The 18,689-nt window shown below is 37.3% G+C and overlaps 2 protein-coding genes and 1 long non-coding RNA gene across 3 annotated transcripts in view; all 3 read right to left on the minus strand.

Moving 5' to 3' along the window:
* Positions 1-816, minus strand: part of LOC116696557 (uncharacterized) — a 4,612-nt gene extending 3,796 nt beyond the window's left edge. Inside the window, 3 exon segments of the mRNA XM_032527614.1 lie at positions 1-84; positions 170-514; positions 686-816. The exon segment at positions 1-84 is cut by the window's left edge and continues 203 nt beyond it. Of these exon segments, the coding sequence (XP_032383505.1) occupies positions 1-84; positions 170-514; positions 686-770 (514 nt within the window). The 5' untranslated portion in view covers positions 771-816.
* Positions 1-4,908, minus strand: part of LOC116696567 (uncharacterized) — an 8,952-nt gene extending 4,044 nt beyond the window's left edge. The window contains exons 1-2 of the long non-coding RNA XR_004333776.1: positions 4,898-4,908; positions 823-829 (exon numbers count right to left, since the gene is read on the minus strand). This is a non-coding gene — a long non-coding RNA (uncharacterized LOC116696567). The remainder of the gene's footprint in view (positions 1-822; positions 830-4,897) is intronic.
* Positions 4,909-13,941: 9,033 nt separating this feature from the next.
* The window catches only part of gpc2 (glypican 2), an 11,524-nt gene continuing 6,776 nt past the window's right edge, over positions 13,942-18,689 (minus strand). Inside the window, exons 8-11 of the mRNA XM_032527626.1 lie at positions 17,874-18,020; positions 17,034-17,170; positions 15,844-16,016; positions 13,942-15,721 (exon numbers count right to left, since the gene is read on the minus strand). Coding sequence (XP_032383517.1) covers positions 15,450-15,721; positions 15,844-16,016; positions 17,034-17,170; positions 17,874-18,020 — 729 coding nt within the window. The 3' untranslated portion in view covers positions 13,942-15,449. The remainder of the gene's footprint in view (positions 15,722-15,843; positions 16,017-17,033; positions 17,171-17,873; positions 18,021-18,689) is intronic.

An 18,689-nucleotide genomic window follows, 5' to 3' on the forward strand; every position in this document is an offset into this window, starting at 1 on the left:
GGAGAGTCACTGAGTCGCCCGGCTGGACCAACTCTGTGTCCGGACTTTGTTTCACATAGAGAGATTTCTGCAGGTTTTTATGATCTGTGTGATTCACAAAAAGGCGGTTAACGGGTATTTTAGTATCAACAAAGCCGCAAACAAGTTCCCTGAAATGAACATACTTTACCATTCACAGCCAAAAGTGTGCCGTTAATAAATTCCATTTTGTATGCTGATCCTGCTTGACACAAGTATGTTGCTTCATCTTCTTTGCTTACATTTCTGATGTTGAGAACATGCTGAGCGTTCACAGTTGTTACTGTGAATCTGGAGTTGATAAATGGTTCTTGAGATGTTATTTTTCTAAAGGTTCCTATTGCAACTGTTTGGACCACATGTCCAAACTTCAGCTTATACCAGTAAAACAACCCCTCTTCAGTTCCAGAGACTGAACATATCAGAGACAAGTTATCTCCACGTTCAACCACAGTCAAAGAGATCTGGTCAGGAACCTCTGAAGTTTGAACAAGGGCTAAAGAAAAGAGAAAAAAAATGTTACAAGGAAAAAAAACTGAAAAATGTAACAGAAGAACATTAAACACAAATATAACCTACAATACGAATACATATACGAAAAAGGAAAATAATATAAAATATTGACTGTAGTACTCATCTTAAAGTAGAAAACTAAAATCCAACTTACACAATGTACTTAGAAGAATTAAAGCAGCCAGTCTTCCAATCATTGTGGTGCAGACTGATGTCTCCTCTTGCACAACTGATGTCATCCCACTCAAATGGAAGATTTAGTCACAAGGTGATCACATGTGGAAATCATACTGATTGGCTGAAACATAGAAAATGTACTTCCTGTCAAAAAAAATTATGACTCTAATATGTACAATTTGTTGTTTGACACGGATAGACTAGCTAATAAAGCAACATCAGCATGACTGAAAACTGTATGATATATGATTATGTATATTAAAACAATCATACATAAATATAGATAAAACTGTATATTAAAACTGTTTTAGTTTCTATATGATTTTGTGATGCTAATAGAAAACAGAAAAAGCTAGAAGTTGTACACTAGTGACATCTGCTTGTATTCATATTGTATTATATATGTATAATAATTATTATTTATTCCCACAAAACCATAGATTAGGATCGTTGCAAAGACAGCAATGGGATGAATTAAAAAGGCAGGATAATTATAGTACATAATTATTTGATGGACGATGTATATTCTTCATGTTGAGGTTTTGTTTTGACTGTTTTTTTAGTCAAACCAATGTGATGCGGTAACAGAACGGTTCATAACCTTCAGCTGCTCCAGTGGACTCTTGCAGGGTTATGAGAGTACTAAAATCTAGTAGTAGTAATACTACGTTTAAAAGGATCATTTTTAGACTGTTACTTAATATCTCTGCTCCATTACACTGTATTCTTGTATGTGATAACTACAGTTACTAGTTACTTTGCAGTTTAAGATTTTGAATGCAAAACATTTGATCACTTTAGAAATGAGGGGCTCTGACATAAAATACTAACTACTAATAAGTTAAAATCCAGCTTAATCACCTATTATATTATTTACAGGTAATGCATTTATAATAATGATCCAACAATACAGTACCCTTTGTTGCTAATAGTTACGTACTCTTAAGTCCTGAGTCTCATTTGATAATGACTTGTAATGGAGTATTATTACAATGTGATGTTGCTATTTTTATCTTTGTAAATTATCTTAATACTTCTTCCACCACTTCTGCTGTTGGTTGGGAATCTATTCTTTCTTTTTACCAGCCACCTTCCCGTCAAGGTATCAGGACTTATATACAGTTAAAACAACAGTCAACGTTTGTTCAAAAAGACCTGAGCAGGACGGCGACCTAAACCTCTGCAGGCCTTGAAAAAATGTAATAAAAACAACTAATTTGTTAGCTAACATGTCTTTTCTGACTTGACATGTGCATTCAAACACAGTAAGTGTCATCTAAAGATAAAGTTCTAAAGCACTTCTCTGAGAGGTGAGAAATGGTGGTGGAGAAAAAAATAGGCCACAAGTGCACAGATTTTCCTGCTGAGTGCAGACATATGCTTTATGCAACATAAGGTAGCAATGTCGAACACAGCTTGGTTATTTACTGTTGATACCTTTTGAAATAATACACCATAGCCTAAAACATAGGTCACAATGTCTACAGTCAGTAGGGCAACAGACTGGGTCGGTATTGTTAGCAATGTGGGGGAGAATTTCAGCACAACACTGCGGCCAGCAAGACTTTGATGCCTGGAGCAGTTAGCATAGTCATCACCAGGCGCTGGAGTTTGTGCTGGCTCATTTCGGATTGTCATAAGTTAATAATAGGGGCTGGTTGCTGGCTAACTGTGGGTGTGTCATGTTGCTGGGGCTGTTGTACGCTCTAAACCCGACTGAAATCCCTTAGCGGCGGGGAGTGAGGCCAAAAGAAACAGGGTGGGGTAGTCGGCTAAATTAGCATCAAAATTGTCTTTTATCTGTACAGCTAACGTTAACGCTAGCTGGAGAACGTAATCGAGGTTATCCTAGTGTAGTTTAACGTTAACTTTACCTTAATGAAAACAAGTATACTTGAAATAACTTGATGAAGGTGTTGTAACCTCACAAATTAACGTTCCCTACCAAAAATTAGCATCAATATGAATCAAATGTATTAATAAATAAGATCTCAGCTGTAACTGTTGTAAGTGGCATGTAATCAATGACAAAATGATCCTGTGTGGCAGAAAGCAAGCCGTAATATGGTTACTGAGTATTATTCTTTCTGTGACATTGTGAGATTTGCAATTAGGCTACTCTCCAACGTATCATCTGGGTTCCTGTGTTTGACGGAAGTTAGAGGAACCAGAGGGGTCAAAGCTTTTATTACACCACTGACAGGGGACTAATTGAAACGTCCTGTGCCATTAAAATAAAATAACAGATTTCGTTTGAACGTTAGTGGAAACATTTAATGTAAGTACACAACTCAACAAAATATATCACATAGGTATGGTAATTTTTAGACATTTTAATGCAGGAATGTTACATATTGTACCTTTAACATTTCCATTGTGAGCATGTTAGCATGTTAGCCTGCTAACATATTAACTTTAGTATTTAGCATTTAAGCACTGCTTTAACTAGATAGAGCCTCACACAGCTGCTAGTATGGCTGTGTATTATTAACTACACAATCAATCACTTTGCTTCATCATTTTATTTTATAAATAATAATGTACATTAATTAACATTCAAAACAAATCAAAATGTTCCAAATTTAACTTAAAGGCTAGTTTTCATTGTGCAGTCGCCTTGGCTGATGTTGTTTGGCATCCCAGAATAATAGAAATATGTTCAGTAGTTAAAAACAAACAGCATATACAGTATATGATACAGTAAAAATAAAACATGAACAGATGATTCAAATACAGTATGAGTACACTAATGTTAAAGGTGGATCAAAATAGCATCAGTGTTGACATGTGCTGTTACATTTAAGACTTCCCCCCTCCACCATACAGGTTCTGACCAACCTTAAGGTTGCCATGACAACAACATGATCCCCCGCTGGCTTCCCACCATACACTCAATTTTAATAATATAATTCACAGCCAGCAGAAACCATTCAGAAAACAGAACAAAGGTCACTGTTTTGGTTGGTAGCTGAGTTTGCATGATTTTAATAAACATGTTAGTTAAGATGAAGTAAGTCATTATCGTGATGTTAATTTGGTACATTTGTCAATACCCTTATAATAATAGTTTCTAAAAGTACTACTATGCAGGGGACTATTTCTACTACTACTATGACTATCATTTGAAATAGAAAGCATGTAATGAACACAGAGATCTGTGATTTTTGTTTTGCCTCACACCTATAAAAGCACATGAGGTAGCTTGTGCTTTGATGATAAAAAGCCTGTTGTATATGTGACCGTTGGTGGGCTTTACCACTTCAGAGCCGATAGTCATCTTCTCATCTCAGGAACTAAGAGAGATGCAGACTCTGCCTACATGTTACATATACAACCTGACAAGATCAGTATTTTCATTGTGATCAGTAATTGAATAGATAAATGTCAAGTCTGTACGGCTGTGTTGTATGAGGCAAAATTTTCAATATGTAGTCAGTTGGGCAAAATGTATATCTGGGACTGGATCAAAGTGAACCAGTTGCCCAGTACACCTTGCTTGTTTCTATATAAGGAGGGGCAAGAAAGGGCACAAAGACAAAGCACACAATGCAGTACAGTTGAAAGTAAAATAAATGCACATTATTTTGCCATAACAGCACAAAACATGAAACATAGCTTATGTTATTCAGTTACTCCTTGTGTGAGAAGTACAATAAAAAGTTATTGAGTCAGTAAGGAAACGTGATTTGTTCTTATCGCACAAGAAAGATTAGTGACTTCCTGTATAGGTGCATTAGAATACTGCAGCTTTTATTTTTGGATGGAAATAAAAGAGCTTTGGAAATAGTTTCTAAAATGCTAAAAAATAGATTTTTCACATGTAGCTATTTAAAAGTAGTTAGCTTGAATCAACACAAGTCTTTCATTTGCATCACCAGATGCCTGTGAAAAAAGCAAAGCCACATGCAGCAGATGAGCTGTGAGATACAGGCTGTGGCCGGCCTTTTCTTTGCTTTGACAGACCGCCAACCATGTTTACTCAGAGTGTTTGGGCATCAACAGGATATGTAGCTAGGGTACAAAAAGCCTCCGTAACCTAAATTTAGTACAAACTGTTAACAGTTTGGGTTTCTGCCTTCCTGGATGTGCACTCATTTCACAATACATTTTGTGACGTTTTGTTAAGAAATCAAAGTCCTAAAGTGGAGGTCAAATTAAACAACACTCAACATGAAGAAATAGTAACAACTGAACTTGATGTCATTGGGGTCTCAAACAATGATATTTCATAATGATACCTTTTATTGTGTGTGGTTGAGCAGATAAGAGAGAGGACAAGACCAATGATACCACTCACCACGCTGAATACTGGCCGATGTGGTGGGACGCAAAAACAATTGTCTTCAAACCAATCAAACCAGACACTTGGTTAAACTAACCAAGTGGAAGTGGAAGTGTAGTTTCATTCAGTATTTAAACCAGGTCATCATAAAAGCAGGAAACCCTTTCGTTGCACTGTTCCAAAGTTAATGTCCTTTCCTGGGACATAAAAATGGGTCTCCACACAATTGATGGCTTCCAAAGCTCACGTTTTTTAGACCGGGCAGTTTAAACTTTGTATCGTAAACTTTGATCGTAAATATCAAGCTGTAGCCAACAACCAGCTTAAGCCCAAAGACTGTAAACAGGGAAACACAACCACTATAAGCCAATATATCTGGATACATTTCCAAATAATAAAACTATCAGAACTAGTTTCTTTCACGACAAACTAGCATGACATGGGTGGTACCAATGAATTCTTTTGATGCTCAGGTCGGTAATGAATTTTATGTTTTGACCACTATTTAACTAACCAAAATTCCATTGCAACCACCATTAAACTTATTGTATAATGCACAGTTTGAGGGTGACGCTGTGTAACACTAATACTATAAATACAACGTGATAATCACACAAATAACACAAACTGAACTTTGCCACTAAGTGTCTGTCTGAGGCATCCCTGGTATATATAGTTGGTGCAGTGGACAGGATGTAGGATTAGATTCTATGTCAGTGGGGGTCTGGGGCCTTGTTGGTGAGGCTGACTGTTGAGGGGAAGAAAATGTTTTTGTGGAGGTTTTGGTCCTGATGGATCGCAGCCTCCTTCCAGAGACAAGAGGTTTAAAGAGTTTGTGTCTGGCCTGAAAGGGAATGGCTACAATCTTTCCTGCCTGGCTCAGCATCCTGGAGGCGTGCAGGTACTGGAGAGACTGCGGATTGCAGCCAATCACCTTCTCAACAGATCAGATGATACAATGCAGTCTGCCCTTGTACTTAGCTGTGGCAGCAGCATGCCAGATGGTGATGGAGCAGGTCTTGAGGATTAGCTGCCACACCTAGTGGAAATGTCACGCCACACCACTGGTTACTAATGCAGAGTGAAAAAGTGAAAAAGAATTTGTGTATCTGCCCCATGATCCAGATCTGCTCCAACATTTATTTGGATTTTTCCTTGGACCATGCCACACCCTTCTAGCATGTTTCATGAAAATGGGGCAAGCAGTTTTTCTGTAATCCTGCTCACAGACAAACAAACCAACCAACAAACAGATAAACCCTGCCGAAAACATAACCTTCTTGGCAGATATTAAAAATAGTAGTGTAACTACTGTTATATTTTGTAAGATTCAATTCAATATAACCTACAAAATCAGTTAGGCTTGCAGGTGTTATTCTATTCTTGCAGACAAAAAGAAGAGACTTGAGTAAAGTAAAGCTCAGCTCAAACCTATAGCTCAGAGGAAAAGATGTGTGAGCAGAAATCCATCGGTCTGTCACAAAGACATTGTGCAACCAGTAAATGTTCAACACTCCCTTTTCTCAGGAACACTACTGCAGTGGAAACACTCTGTGGCAGGTGTGTGTGCGTGTGTGTGCGTGTGTGTGCGTGTGTGTGTGTGTGTGTGTGTGTGTGTGAGACTACACAACCTGGTTCAATGCATCTCTCCTTGTACAAGGTTAATGTTTGTGAACTGTTCCTGTAGAATAAAATTACATGACTTTACATCAACCAAATAATCTTAAATTACTACATTATTTTAACTAGATAGTAAAATCTCTGCTGATCAGCAAAGACTGGATGTGAGATTCTGTTATATTTGTTTATTCTGTCCTTTCTTTCTTTTAAACATTCATTACAGAGAGACAGGAAGACGAATGTGATGCATTGATGTGATGCAGCAAAAGTATGAGCCAAACTCTCAGCAACGTCATAGTACTAGTACCGTAAACATGTTTCTCACCAAACCTAACGCTAACTCCTGTATCATAAGTTTTATTATAAAAACCATGCATTGTGTCCGTTGCTGACGTCAGTAAATGTAAAGTAATACATTTGGTTTGAAGTTACTTTTAATGTTTAAATTTTAGAGCAACAACACCGTAAACCATTATACCATAACAACTGCTACTACAGATTTAGTAAATACTTTTACATTACAACATACAATAGATGAATAACAGTAATGATGATTGTTGTACTTAATTGGCAAGTCACCTGCAGATCTGTAGCCCTGACATACTGGACCCACCCCATCTTCTGTTAACATAAACTCTGGTGCCACCTGGTGAAACAATTCACATTTAATGCCATAAGGCCTACTGTAATGTATCCTGTACTACTGTTTTGTAAAAATTCACATTTCATTATGTGTTCTGTGAAAATGTTCATTTTTACTGTGGCATTCATGTTTTCAGTGTGTGGCAGCGTATTAGTTTGTTCACCTTAAAGGTCAGTCCACATTAAGCCTGATTAGGCTCCAAAAGGCACCACGTATTGCTCCCTTGAGCTACTTTTTTAAAGCATTGGTTGCTTGTCTTCCCTTGATTGCAAACCCATTCCTTGGATTGTTTATGATTGATGACAAAGGTATGTAAGCTATATTGCATTTTGTACCAAAGCTGCTTTAGTCACATATTTCATTGAAGTTTTCTTCATGCTGGGCAGAATGACTGTTCCCGCCCCAAATGAGAGCTGATTCAACACATTTAATTAATTTTGAGGTGAAACATGTGAGATCATCCAATTATAATGACTGTCTAAACTGTCAGGATTTGTACTTGACATGATGGTTACCAGGGAATTTCCCTTAAGATTTTATTAGTAGCATAATCCCCTGAGTGTAATAAGATGAGCAAAGGAGCGTTTTATTGTCATGAATATGATTTTATTTTATTTTTTAAAGGAAGGATGTCTTATTTCTCCTCTCACAAGCTTCAGTTTTATTTCAAAGCTTAAAAATATCCTGAATAAAAGAACACACAAATTCTAATTACTGTAATCAACTGTATCACATACTGTAGTATAATTATAAAATAACTGTTGCATCCAAAAAGGGCATTTTTGGGATACACTTACTGTCTTTGTCTCCCATTCATGTTGTCACACCACTTTGTTTTTATGTGAATCTTTGACAGATTTTGCCGTGGGGGCATCATATAATGGTTCAGGTCGAGTATACCTTTACTACGGCTCATCAGATGGAATCAACAAAAAGCCAGCACAGGTGGGGTTCTTCTGAAAGGTCACCAGTTTGAATCAGCTACTTGGAACTATTTGGCAAAATAGATCATTAAATTACATTATACAACAAGTAGATCCGACTAGACATTTAGAACGTGCTTGGCTCAAATTAGCATGATAACACACCTGGTGCATCACTTTAAGTATCACTCCGCAAGTTCTGTTCTCTTCTCTCATCTAGCTACGTCAACACGGAGTTGAAATTAGAAAAAAACTGTTTCAAAACATTCGTATTTATGTAACGTTAGCGTAATTAAGGAACCACAGTGGAACACACACAAGCTCTCCAACAAGTATATAAAGTGATTTATTTGTTACAACGCTCTGAAGTTAACTTCCACTGGAAATGTTTTGGATCAGCGGCACTATCTTGACAATAGCTGCTAAATGTGATTTTTCGCAAATGCACCGGAGCTATAGCTGTTTTTTTCAGCAGATATCTGCTAGCTGCATTAGCACAGCAGTTTGATGTCTACCTATATGTGTGGTAGTTTTTAAGTTTGAGAAATCCTACGATCTCTACGATAATGTTAACTTAAGCTAACATTAGCTTAACATTAGCTTAAGTTGACTGACAGACTTAACAGGGAAATATAAAAATTGTGTTTGTTGCTTTTTTGAGAGCTAATTGCCCCACAATATGAATAAAGTTTGATTTATAACTTTTTATTTAGTTGGTAACGTTGTTGTATAATCGCAATATAACACTAAGAGTGATGCTTACAAACCTCGGCGTGTCACTGTCTTGTCTTGCCAATAATGACGTTAAATCTAACCCTCTCGTGTAATATTGCTTAATTCTCCTCAGGTACTCTCGTCGGAATCCAGTAAAGTTACTCTGTTTGGATATTCTCTGTCTGGCAACTTGGACGTGGATAACAATCAGTAGTATCCTGATCTGGCTGTTGGATCTTTGTCTGATTCCGTCTTTGTTTACAGGTAATTTTACTGCTGCAGCCACACTTAATATAAAAATAAATATCAGTTGGATTTTTTTTTTTAGTACACCAGGTGTCTATTAACATCAAAAGGTTTTTTATGAAGTCTGTAGGTATGTTGGTGATGATTTAAATATGTAATGTAAATCATACAACCCAATATAGAACCTCAGGACCAGGGCTTTGGAGCTTTAACTAAGTTTAACTTGACATTAAACACATCCCAGAACAGATTCACAGATGAAAACCCATTTGTATAGACTTTGTAAGTTTTCATAATTTGTGTTTGTATCATACATGTTTAAATTAGTTTGATATTTATTTCTTTAACTTTCCCCAAATATGTAGGCTACTTGCTTGTTATGGGTTTGAAATGATTCATATATCTATTGTTGTACTAGGCCATCTTTGGAGCACTGTGATGACTCTAATTGAAGGGTATTTTAATGAACATCATTGGCATAACTACAATGCAATCTACATTCCACACAGTGCATGGTGTTATCCTTCGGTTTCATTGCCAAAAGTCCAACTTATGTCCCACTGTTTTTTTGTTTTTTTTTAATGTCTTCTGATGACAAATCTCGAACCAGTGAACTTATTCAGCTCTTTGTTGAGGAGCAAGACCAGTGGTTACTGTCAGCAGCTTTCTGAAGGTAACACCAACTGATATAGACATCACAAATGAACAATGTGATAAACGCACATGGTAAGAAAAAAAAACACAAATGTCAATGTGATCCAACTGCAACCTTATTGGCTTTTAATCCAATGTTTCTTTCTGCATTAATGTCTGTAAAGTAACTTTGCAGCTCTGGCATGCTTCACCTACACAGCACATCCAGCATCATGCAACCCTAAACTGAGTCTCCTTTTCAGTTCAGTATTCTTCACACTAAATATAATGGTTTGGGGCTTTTAATGTCTTTGTAACATCACTCTGTAGCTAAAACAACGAGTGTATGACGAGCTACGAGTCCATCTACCTGTTTGTCTTTAGAAATGTATGAGAGATATCTGTGTGAGAGATATGATAAAAGGATAACGGAAGACAATCTTAAGATTTTAAAGAGTTATCTTAATAAACAAGTGCTGTGGCAGGGACAACGTTTGCCATAGTAACTTAGAGTTAAAATACCAGTTCTGCTCAAGGAAAAACCCAAAATAATCAAGATGTTTTCAAATCGCTCACCAGGTACATAAGAGGACAACACACACAAAGCAATACATGTAATCAAACTAACACTCTTAAAGCAAACGGCATATTCATTTGGTATTATGTCATGTCTATAGAGAAGATGGTGTTGCAGTCATCACTCCTTCTAATGAAGCTATAGCTTTAGAGATTACTTTGAATAACAGAAATGGGGATGACATATACCAGAGTCATTTAGTCATCAGCCTCCCGGATAGTCTTCATTACTCTGCTGTCTACAGTACACCATCGGTAAGTATTCTGTAGTGGAAGAACAACATTTAAAAAAAATATGTATGTGGAAAATGTGTACAAATACGGTTACAAGTTTTAAAGTCCTGCATTCAAAACTAAAAGTACAACATTTGGTGTCAGAATATACTAAAAGCACTCAAATGCACAACGTCTCCTTTCAGAACAGTGTCTTATTTGATGTTAATAGTGATGCATTAATCTGTACATCACTTCAATGTTGCAGCTGGTGTATATGTGGGGCTAATTTAAGGTTTATTTTATATTCTACTGGGTAGCTTGTGAATTGACAAAAGTCCTATCTTAACCTATAATGATACATTATAATTTATCGGTTCATTATATTTTGTATTAATCTCAATCCACAAAAGTTATTAAGTAAATGTAGTGAAGTAAAAGCTGACTAAATGCATTTAGTAACTTTCACACTGGGATTACCACTGTGTTTATTCCAATTCAAACAAATGTCCTTGTTTTCATGCATTTGTAACACAAGGTAACACAAGTGAGTTGTACAGCCAATGACAAAGGTACGCTTATAAACTGTGAACTGGGAAATCCACTCCAAAGAGATGCTGAAGTGAGTAGCTCTAGTGCTTAGTTTCCTCCACGTGTTTGCATCAGCATCTGCATGTACTGTATGATGGCCATTTTGTTCGCTTCAGGTTACTTTTTATGTCATACTCCTAACATCCGGCATCTTACTGAGTACAAAAGACGTCAGTGTCACCTTGCAACTTGAAACGTAAGTGACTTTATCAGTTATTGATGAGCGTGTTGTAGATGTATGAATAAACCTTATTATGTTATTCCTGTGATGCGGAACAAGTACACAGATTCATATTTATTCCAAAGAGAAGGAAATACAAAACCTGTATAATATAACAAATCATTATTATGGAGTCAAAGGTTTAGTTGAAGAAAGATAAGGTTATTGCAAAATTTGCTAATTCTTTTGCTGGTTGGAACCTTTGCTTGGCTGCACTTTTGTATTCAGTGAAGGTCATGTCAGTAAAGATACTAATCTGTGAATCTTTTAGATGTGAAATGTCAGTCTCAGGCCTGCTGTGCTCCCTTTCAGACCTGTTCAGATGGACTGAAGTGTGTTCAGATACGCTTCCCTCTGCTGGGTTTGGACAGTACTGCGGTAATGGTTCTTAATGCGTGCCTCTGGAACACCACTTTTACAGAGGTGACTTCTTTCTGTAAAAACACATTCCTCTATTGTTTGATGAATATTACTCAGTTTTGTTGCTTCAAGATCTTGTTTCCAAGAATTATTCAAACTGACCTTTAACTTTGTGGCTCTTTGTTGCTACCTTGTCCAACATTACTCACTTTGCCCCTCATAAAGTATTACAGCTCTTTGAACTACCTAGACATTGTTGTGGATGCTACTCTCAGTTTAACAAACTCTTCAGAGAATATTGGACTTAAACCGGATAAACCTGGGACAAAGGTGAAACCATGAGTGTTTTTGATTTTCTTAAATTAAATTACTAACATATGTTGTGTTGCACAACAAATCCACACTTTGGGCTTAGATAATCGTTAAAATTATCAGCTTAATTTTGCAGCAAATACCATCACACAGATGAAACTAACATGACAAACAGGTGAACATACTTAATTCTGCATATATCCACAGGTAAAACTGACAGTGTTCCTCAAGAGGAAGGCTGAATATTCTACCAAAGTTGCTTGGTGGATAATCTTCTTGACGGTCTTGCATTGCTCCTGTTGTTGGCAGTTCTTGGCTTCTTGTTGTGGAAGGTAAAAAAAAATTCATCTATAATAGCGTTTTGGTTGTTGTTGTTTTAGAACTGTAATGAACTAATGTAGAAGAATGATTGCAAAGACTGGCATTCCGTGAATCAAAGTACTAAGATTACTAGGTTTTTTTATTTAATCTATCCAGTTGTCAATTTAAATGACCTAATTGTTCCAGTTTTAGTCTACCATCATATTGCAAAGCATTTAATAAAAGGGTCCAACAAATGTATTAGTCTGAAACTTTACAGTACAGTATTTCTGTAGTTAAATTTAATGATCTCAGTGCTTTAATATTTACAATCTGCTCCTTCAAAGTGTGAGGTAATACACAGTGTAATCATGAAAAATCTATAGAATTTTGTGAAATACGTTGATTTCCTCTTAATGTGAAAAGCATTCAAGTGAAGTACAGATAGTGTTGAGCCATTTTTGTCACTGATGCATTATAAATTAATTCACTTAACTTTTTAACAGCTTTTTTTATGTAAAGCCTCAGTAAATGTAGTCTGTAAATCTGAAGTCTGAAAATTTTAATTCTAGGCTTTGTATTGACTGATTGTATATTCTGTTTCCTTCAGCGTGGTTGCATCAACTGTCTTGCTCAGAACAAGAAGCTCTCACATGATGGAGAGCCAAACAGAGAGACCGCTCCCCTTAAAGACTAAAAAGAAACCAGAGATCCTGGCAGTACGAAACACAAGCCGTGAGCACGATGTTAACTGTTTGATTCTGGCTTGAACGTACCAGAGCAGAGTTACATGATTTGTTGGGATATCTGTGATGCAGAACCTTTTTGTTACATGTTTATGCTACGTAATTATAAAATAAGAAGAAAAGAAACACACAGTTTAAGATTTTTTTTTTAATGAAGCAGAAAATATCACTCGTTTAATACCAAAAAAGTGTTACATGAAAAAGGTTGTGCTATACTTTCACCATGAAGGAATGTGCGAGTGGTGGGGATGGATGAGGGGTCGTACCACAGAACAATTTACCTGAAATAGAATTAAAATATTGCAGCCACCACACCCTAATCTGACTGCTGATCATTAGAAAGCACATATGATTACACTATTGTTGTCTTTGAAATACTGTTTTCATTTGTAGTTATGCAACATAATACTGTATTTGTTCTGAAGTCGAATACAAGGACCCTACTGACGCTGAAGGGTTTCATTCCAAAATTTGACAGAAACTCAAATAAAAACAATTAAATTGCAACATTTTAGAATAAAACCCCTCTATATTTTGTACAGGTGCAATAGCCCATTGGACTACAAGTGTAGTTCTGTTTCAACCAAGTTAATTTCACGATTCCTCATTCAGAAAGGTGTCCTTTCACAGCATCTATACATTCTTTTAATAGTCTCCATCTGCTCTATTTTTGGGACTAAATCAATTGGCTTTCATCAAATAGTACATCATGTTTATTTGCTTTCTTGCCAAGAGTTGGAACTGGAGCTAGCAGTTGGTTAGCTTAGCATAAGGGTCTCCACTGGTTACTTGGTAATTGATCACGTAAAACCAAAACTTGTCGTTTTTTTCACATTTACTTGTTTTGTTTTTTTACAGATTAAACAAACAACACACAGTGTGTTAATTAGTAAGGTGCTGATTGGCAGATTGTGTTACCTTTGGACAGGGTAGCTGCTTCCCTGTTTCTAGTCTTTATGCTAAGCTAATTGGCTGCAGCTTGACAGTACAAACAGGGCAACACTCTTATCCAACTCTCAGCAAGAAAGTGAATAAAAGTAAAATAAAAATAAAAAAAAAAGTCAAACTATTTTTTTCTCCTTATCTCTGTCCGTGGATGACCAATCCTCACAAGTTTTGTTTTTCCTTCTTGAAAATTCTTTGATTTTGATCTTTGCTCAAACACATTCAGCATATGAAAATTTAAAAGCCATTGTCTCTTAGTTCTCGTCTTTCCGGTAACATTCAATCCAATCTTACGCCACGTCATGACCTCGCTTATTGTTTTCATCATCTTTTGTTGCTTTTAAGAAAGATAAGTAGAAAAGCATGTTATTAAAAAGACATCCCAAAATCTTCTCAACATGACCTCAGAACCTTGAAACTAGAACATACAACAAACAATATATAACATTCACCATCATACAAACAAACACACAAACACTGCTCCATAACAATCTCTGATTAAGGCTAAAAAAAACTATAACTGGTCTTGTGGCCCATTTTGTGTTTTCTTGTGATTTGTTCAATAACAATATTTTTAATATTTAAATGATTGGTTTACGATAAGGATCAATAAATACACTTGATCTTTCCTTTTATCTTTTAAAAAGATAAAAACACTCAACCCTTGCTTCAAAAATCATAAACAGAATGATAAAATATATTACAAATAAATTAATGACCAATATGTTACATGAATCAACCCCTTGTCAAAAGTTACCCTAAATTAAGTTGAGCTTCTAGTTACATTCAAAATAAGCCCCTTGTTTGGTTTCAAGAGTCACACTATTAACTCGTTAATTAAGTAAATTAAATCTTACTACTTCCACAAAAAAATTAACCACAACCGCATTGGAATCAAGATCATTTAAATTAATGAACTTAATTTGTGAGAAAGGCAGCAACAAACTCACTCAGATCGAATCAGCTGCTCACTGAAACGCCACGGTTATTAACCAGCACGGCTAACCTCCATCTCACCAAACGCATGGCATCATGAGCTTCTACGCCAAGACATTCATTTTCAATTGTACTTTTAGATTCTCCTTCAGACTCTTATGTTCCAGTACTGTACACCATTCAGCATCAAGACTCCATGATTCCACGAATGGCACTACAAAAATGACAGTACTTATTAAATATTGTTTGTAATCATCAATGCCTGGTAATACCTTTTGGGCAGTAGGAAAACTATTCACTTTAACCTATTTTTTTGTTTGTTGTTGCTGTAAAAAGATTTACAATTATTGCTAAATTAGACTGTTTGTGTTTGTTTTTTTCCTGCTGGTGCAACCAAATGGAATGACTTTAGTTGTTTTTCATAATGTGCTTGAGACTCCAGCATGACAGACAACTTCCAGCTCCAGACTGTAATAAACAGCTATCTCCACATGGGGGCAACAGTGACCATGATAGGCAAAGACAACAAAGAAACCAGGGAGAAAGAGAGCTGTCTGCTTGCAGATTTGACCCGTCCATGACCATTGTTTTTGTTCCACTTGGACCCGTTTTTCTCTCGGACTCGAGGCGGCTTTGCAGGGTTGGAGGCAGGGTTGTGAGGGGGTTTGTTGTAGGGTGGGGAGTAAGGCCCATAGCCGGGCCAATCATCATTGTACCTTTCACCTTGATCTCCTGAGCCACTGCCCTCCTCACCTAGATCAAGGAAAAAAGAAAATGATGACTGATGCGTGTAAAGAAGATAAAACAGTTCTTACTAATTAAGTGGATTAATTCTATTGATGTATTACTTAATAAACACAAATATATAGACTGACTGTCCATGAAGTCCATGTCCTGTCCGCTCTGAGCGTGTCTGAGTTTGTTGGTCACCACCCTCAGCTCCATTATCAGCTGTCTGGTCCTCACATCTGGCTTGGCAATGTCCACTTCCACCTCGGGGTTGTTGATCTGGCTGACCAGCCCGTCGCCCGTCACATCTGGGAGGTACCTGCACGCGCACACAGCAATTACTTATTTTAACTTAAAGCACCTTTTGTATTCCATACAGATATGGATTTATTGAACTTCATGTGTTTTTTGATACGTAAACAGCATGGCTCTTTAGTCCACAATGAAACGTCTCAGCTGTTGGATGGTCTCAATTCATGAATCCTACGGACTTTGGTGATCTCCTAAACTTGAGGTTCACATTTTTGTTTGTTAAAAATGTTCAGTAGTTGTTTTGACATACCTGTCCCCCTCAGGATGAATTGTGGTGATTGGTTATGCGTTTTACTTTTACTGCTTTTTATTTAGCACAGCAATTTTTGGCTAACATGCTAAAGATGAGAAGATGACAATGGCAAACATACCTGTTCAGCATCAGCGTCAATGTCTTTCTGAGCATGTTACCATGGTGACGTTAGCAGTAGCACCATGTTTCTAACTACATCTTCACAGTCTTTTTTTTTTAGGTCTGTTAGAAAAACTGTGGCCCATTATGTATTTTTACCAATGTTTTATAATAAAAACAAGTACAGATAATGTATTTATATTAATTAACTCAGTTCTTTTAGCATTGCATAATTGTGATGTGTATGATATGCTAACATTTTGGCAAAGGTAATTATAGTAATTTAACATTTTATACCAGCCCATATGGCTGGAGTCTCGCTTTGTGATTAAAGCTGCGGAGGTGGGTGTACCTTTACATAAAACTGTTTCCTATTGCCGCTGGAACATCAGACACAAAATCCTCCATTATGCAGACTTGTGTGTCCTTTCACAGCACACACGCAGACTTGCACAGTGTATCTACATTGGCCTGGACGCATGGTGTTGGGCTGTCTCTGTGTGCATAAAAGCAAGCAGACCCACGCAGAGAGCATGTGGGTGACTGTCAGTGGGAAAATTAAAAAGGAACTTGGTTCCATCTGTTGTATCCTTCCACCTCTGCACCATCACTTCCTCCTCCTCCACCTCTACCAAACCCAATCCTCCGTCCCCCCACTCTGATCTTGCTCACCTCCCCCGGGTCTGCCCGTTCCAGCAGCGGTCCTCGTTAGTGACGTCGGCAGCCATCTTCTCATCGTTACAGATGGTGTGTGGGAGGGACACCCAGAAGCTACGCATGGGCCGCAGTCGCTCCTTTAGCTCGGTAACCTACACGGAGGCGGAAAGAAATTGGTTGTGTTGTGAGACCTGGTTTTAAAGTATCCTTGTTTGGTATGGCTGGCTGAAGGAAACATATTGGAGCTGCAGTGCTGACGCTGGCCAAAGTGAAAAACTGACATGACACTGCTTCAGGTCAGTTCTTAAAACACGTCTTTGAGGTTTCATAAATAGATATGAATATCTTCTCCTACCTCATCTGCTCTTGGCTTTATTTATTGCCCAGCACTTCTTTAATTTCAAAACCACTCTGTGGTCACAGGAGTGGGCTACTGTCTGGGGCTCTGAACATTGCACTCTGTATTATTAGCTTCTTTTACCAAGCTTAGACTTATTGTTGTTTGTCCTCTTTGCTTCCTGCTCAGCGGCTATGTCTGAATCTTGACTCACACACAGTGGAAATTTTTTTTATATGTTTTATATTAATTCATGCTGTATATACTAAATTTTAAATCACACTCAACCCAAAGATGACCTACACAAAACAACCTTTTTGAGTACTTAAAGCTGCACTAATCAATACAACAATTGGTCGAATTACAATGTTTAACGTTTAAAGAGTTGCTCGTAGTGATGAACCCACAGAGAGTTATCACCAGACTGCAGTTTTACTTAGCGTTACAGAGTTGTATAGTCTCATCTCATTTTTGGGGTTTTCCAGCATGCAACTACAATGTTATTTACTATTTCTCACCAGTCGGTCCAGGTTGGTGCCTGCAGCAGTGGTGGGTTTCTCCTCAAGGCTGTAGGTGCGGAAGGGCCTCCTGTTTCCCCCTGACTCCTTGGGTGAGCGTTTGGATCGTCCTGGAACTGGCCTGGGGCTTCCACAACCTTGGAACACCTGAGGTAAACGACAATAAAAGCAATACAAGTGTAACTGGCTATGTAACAAGCATTTGTAAAGAAAATATATTTATTTTTAACTATAAGTGTTGCAACTGAACTGGAATCTTGAAATACAACAGAGATAGATATAAACCTTTACTGTCACTGCACAGAGACCCATACTACAAACTAAAGGTGCATTAGAGACAAGAGACAAATTGCTAAAAACAAGAATAATTTAAGACATAAAATCACTAAGAATCGGACAGGACAAATCTTGCACATGGTGTATGATTATTGTAATATTATTGCGGAATAACCAACATTTTTAACATTGTTGAAATGGTTCTCCGTAAAACGCCACAGTCACACTTTGTTGGTGAAAGGCAGCAGACACATAAAGCGAAGGAAAACGCTGCCTGTTCCTTAAAGCACTGCTGCCACAAACCTACCTACCTTTCTAACGAGATGTGGGTGTCTCTCTGGTGGATTAGCTGCTGGGATGTCTGCCATGTTTTAATCATACTGTGAGGCAGTCATGCTCTCTGTGTATAATTCCTGTCATTTTGACAGCTCCAAACCCTAATCAAGATTGTAGCTTTGACTTGTAAGAGTGATTTTTATAAAAGGCGGCAGATGATTTTTATGCACTTACAAAGGTTCAATGAATACAACCACTAGGGAG

The sequence above is a fragment of the Etheostoma spectabile genome, chromosome 10 (genome assembly GCF_008692095.1).
Source record: "Etheostoma spectabile isolate EspeVRDwgs_2016 chromosome 10, UIUC_Espe_1.0, whole genome shotgun sequence".
Taxonomy (NCBI): Eukaryota; Metazoa; Chordata; class Actinopteri; order Perciformes; family Percidae; genus Etheostoma; species Etheostoma spectabile.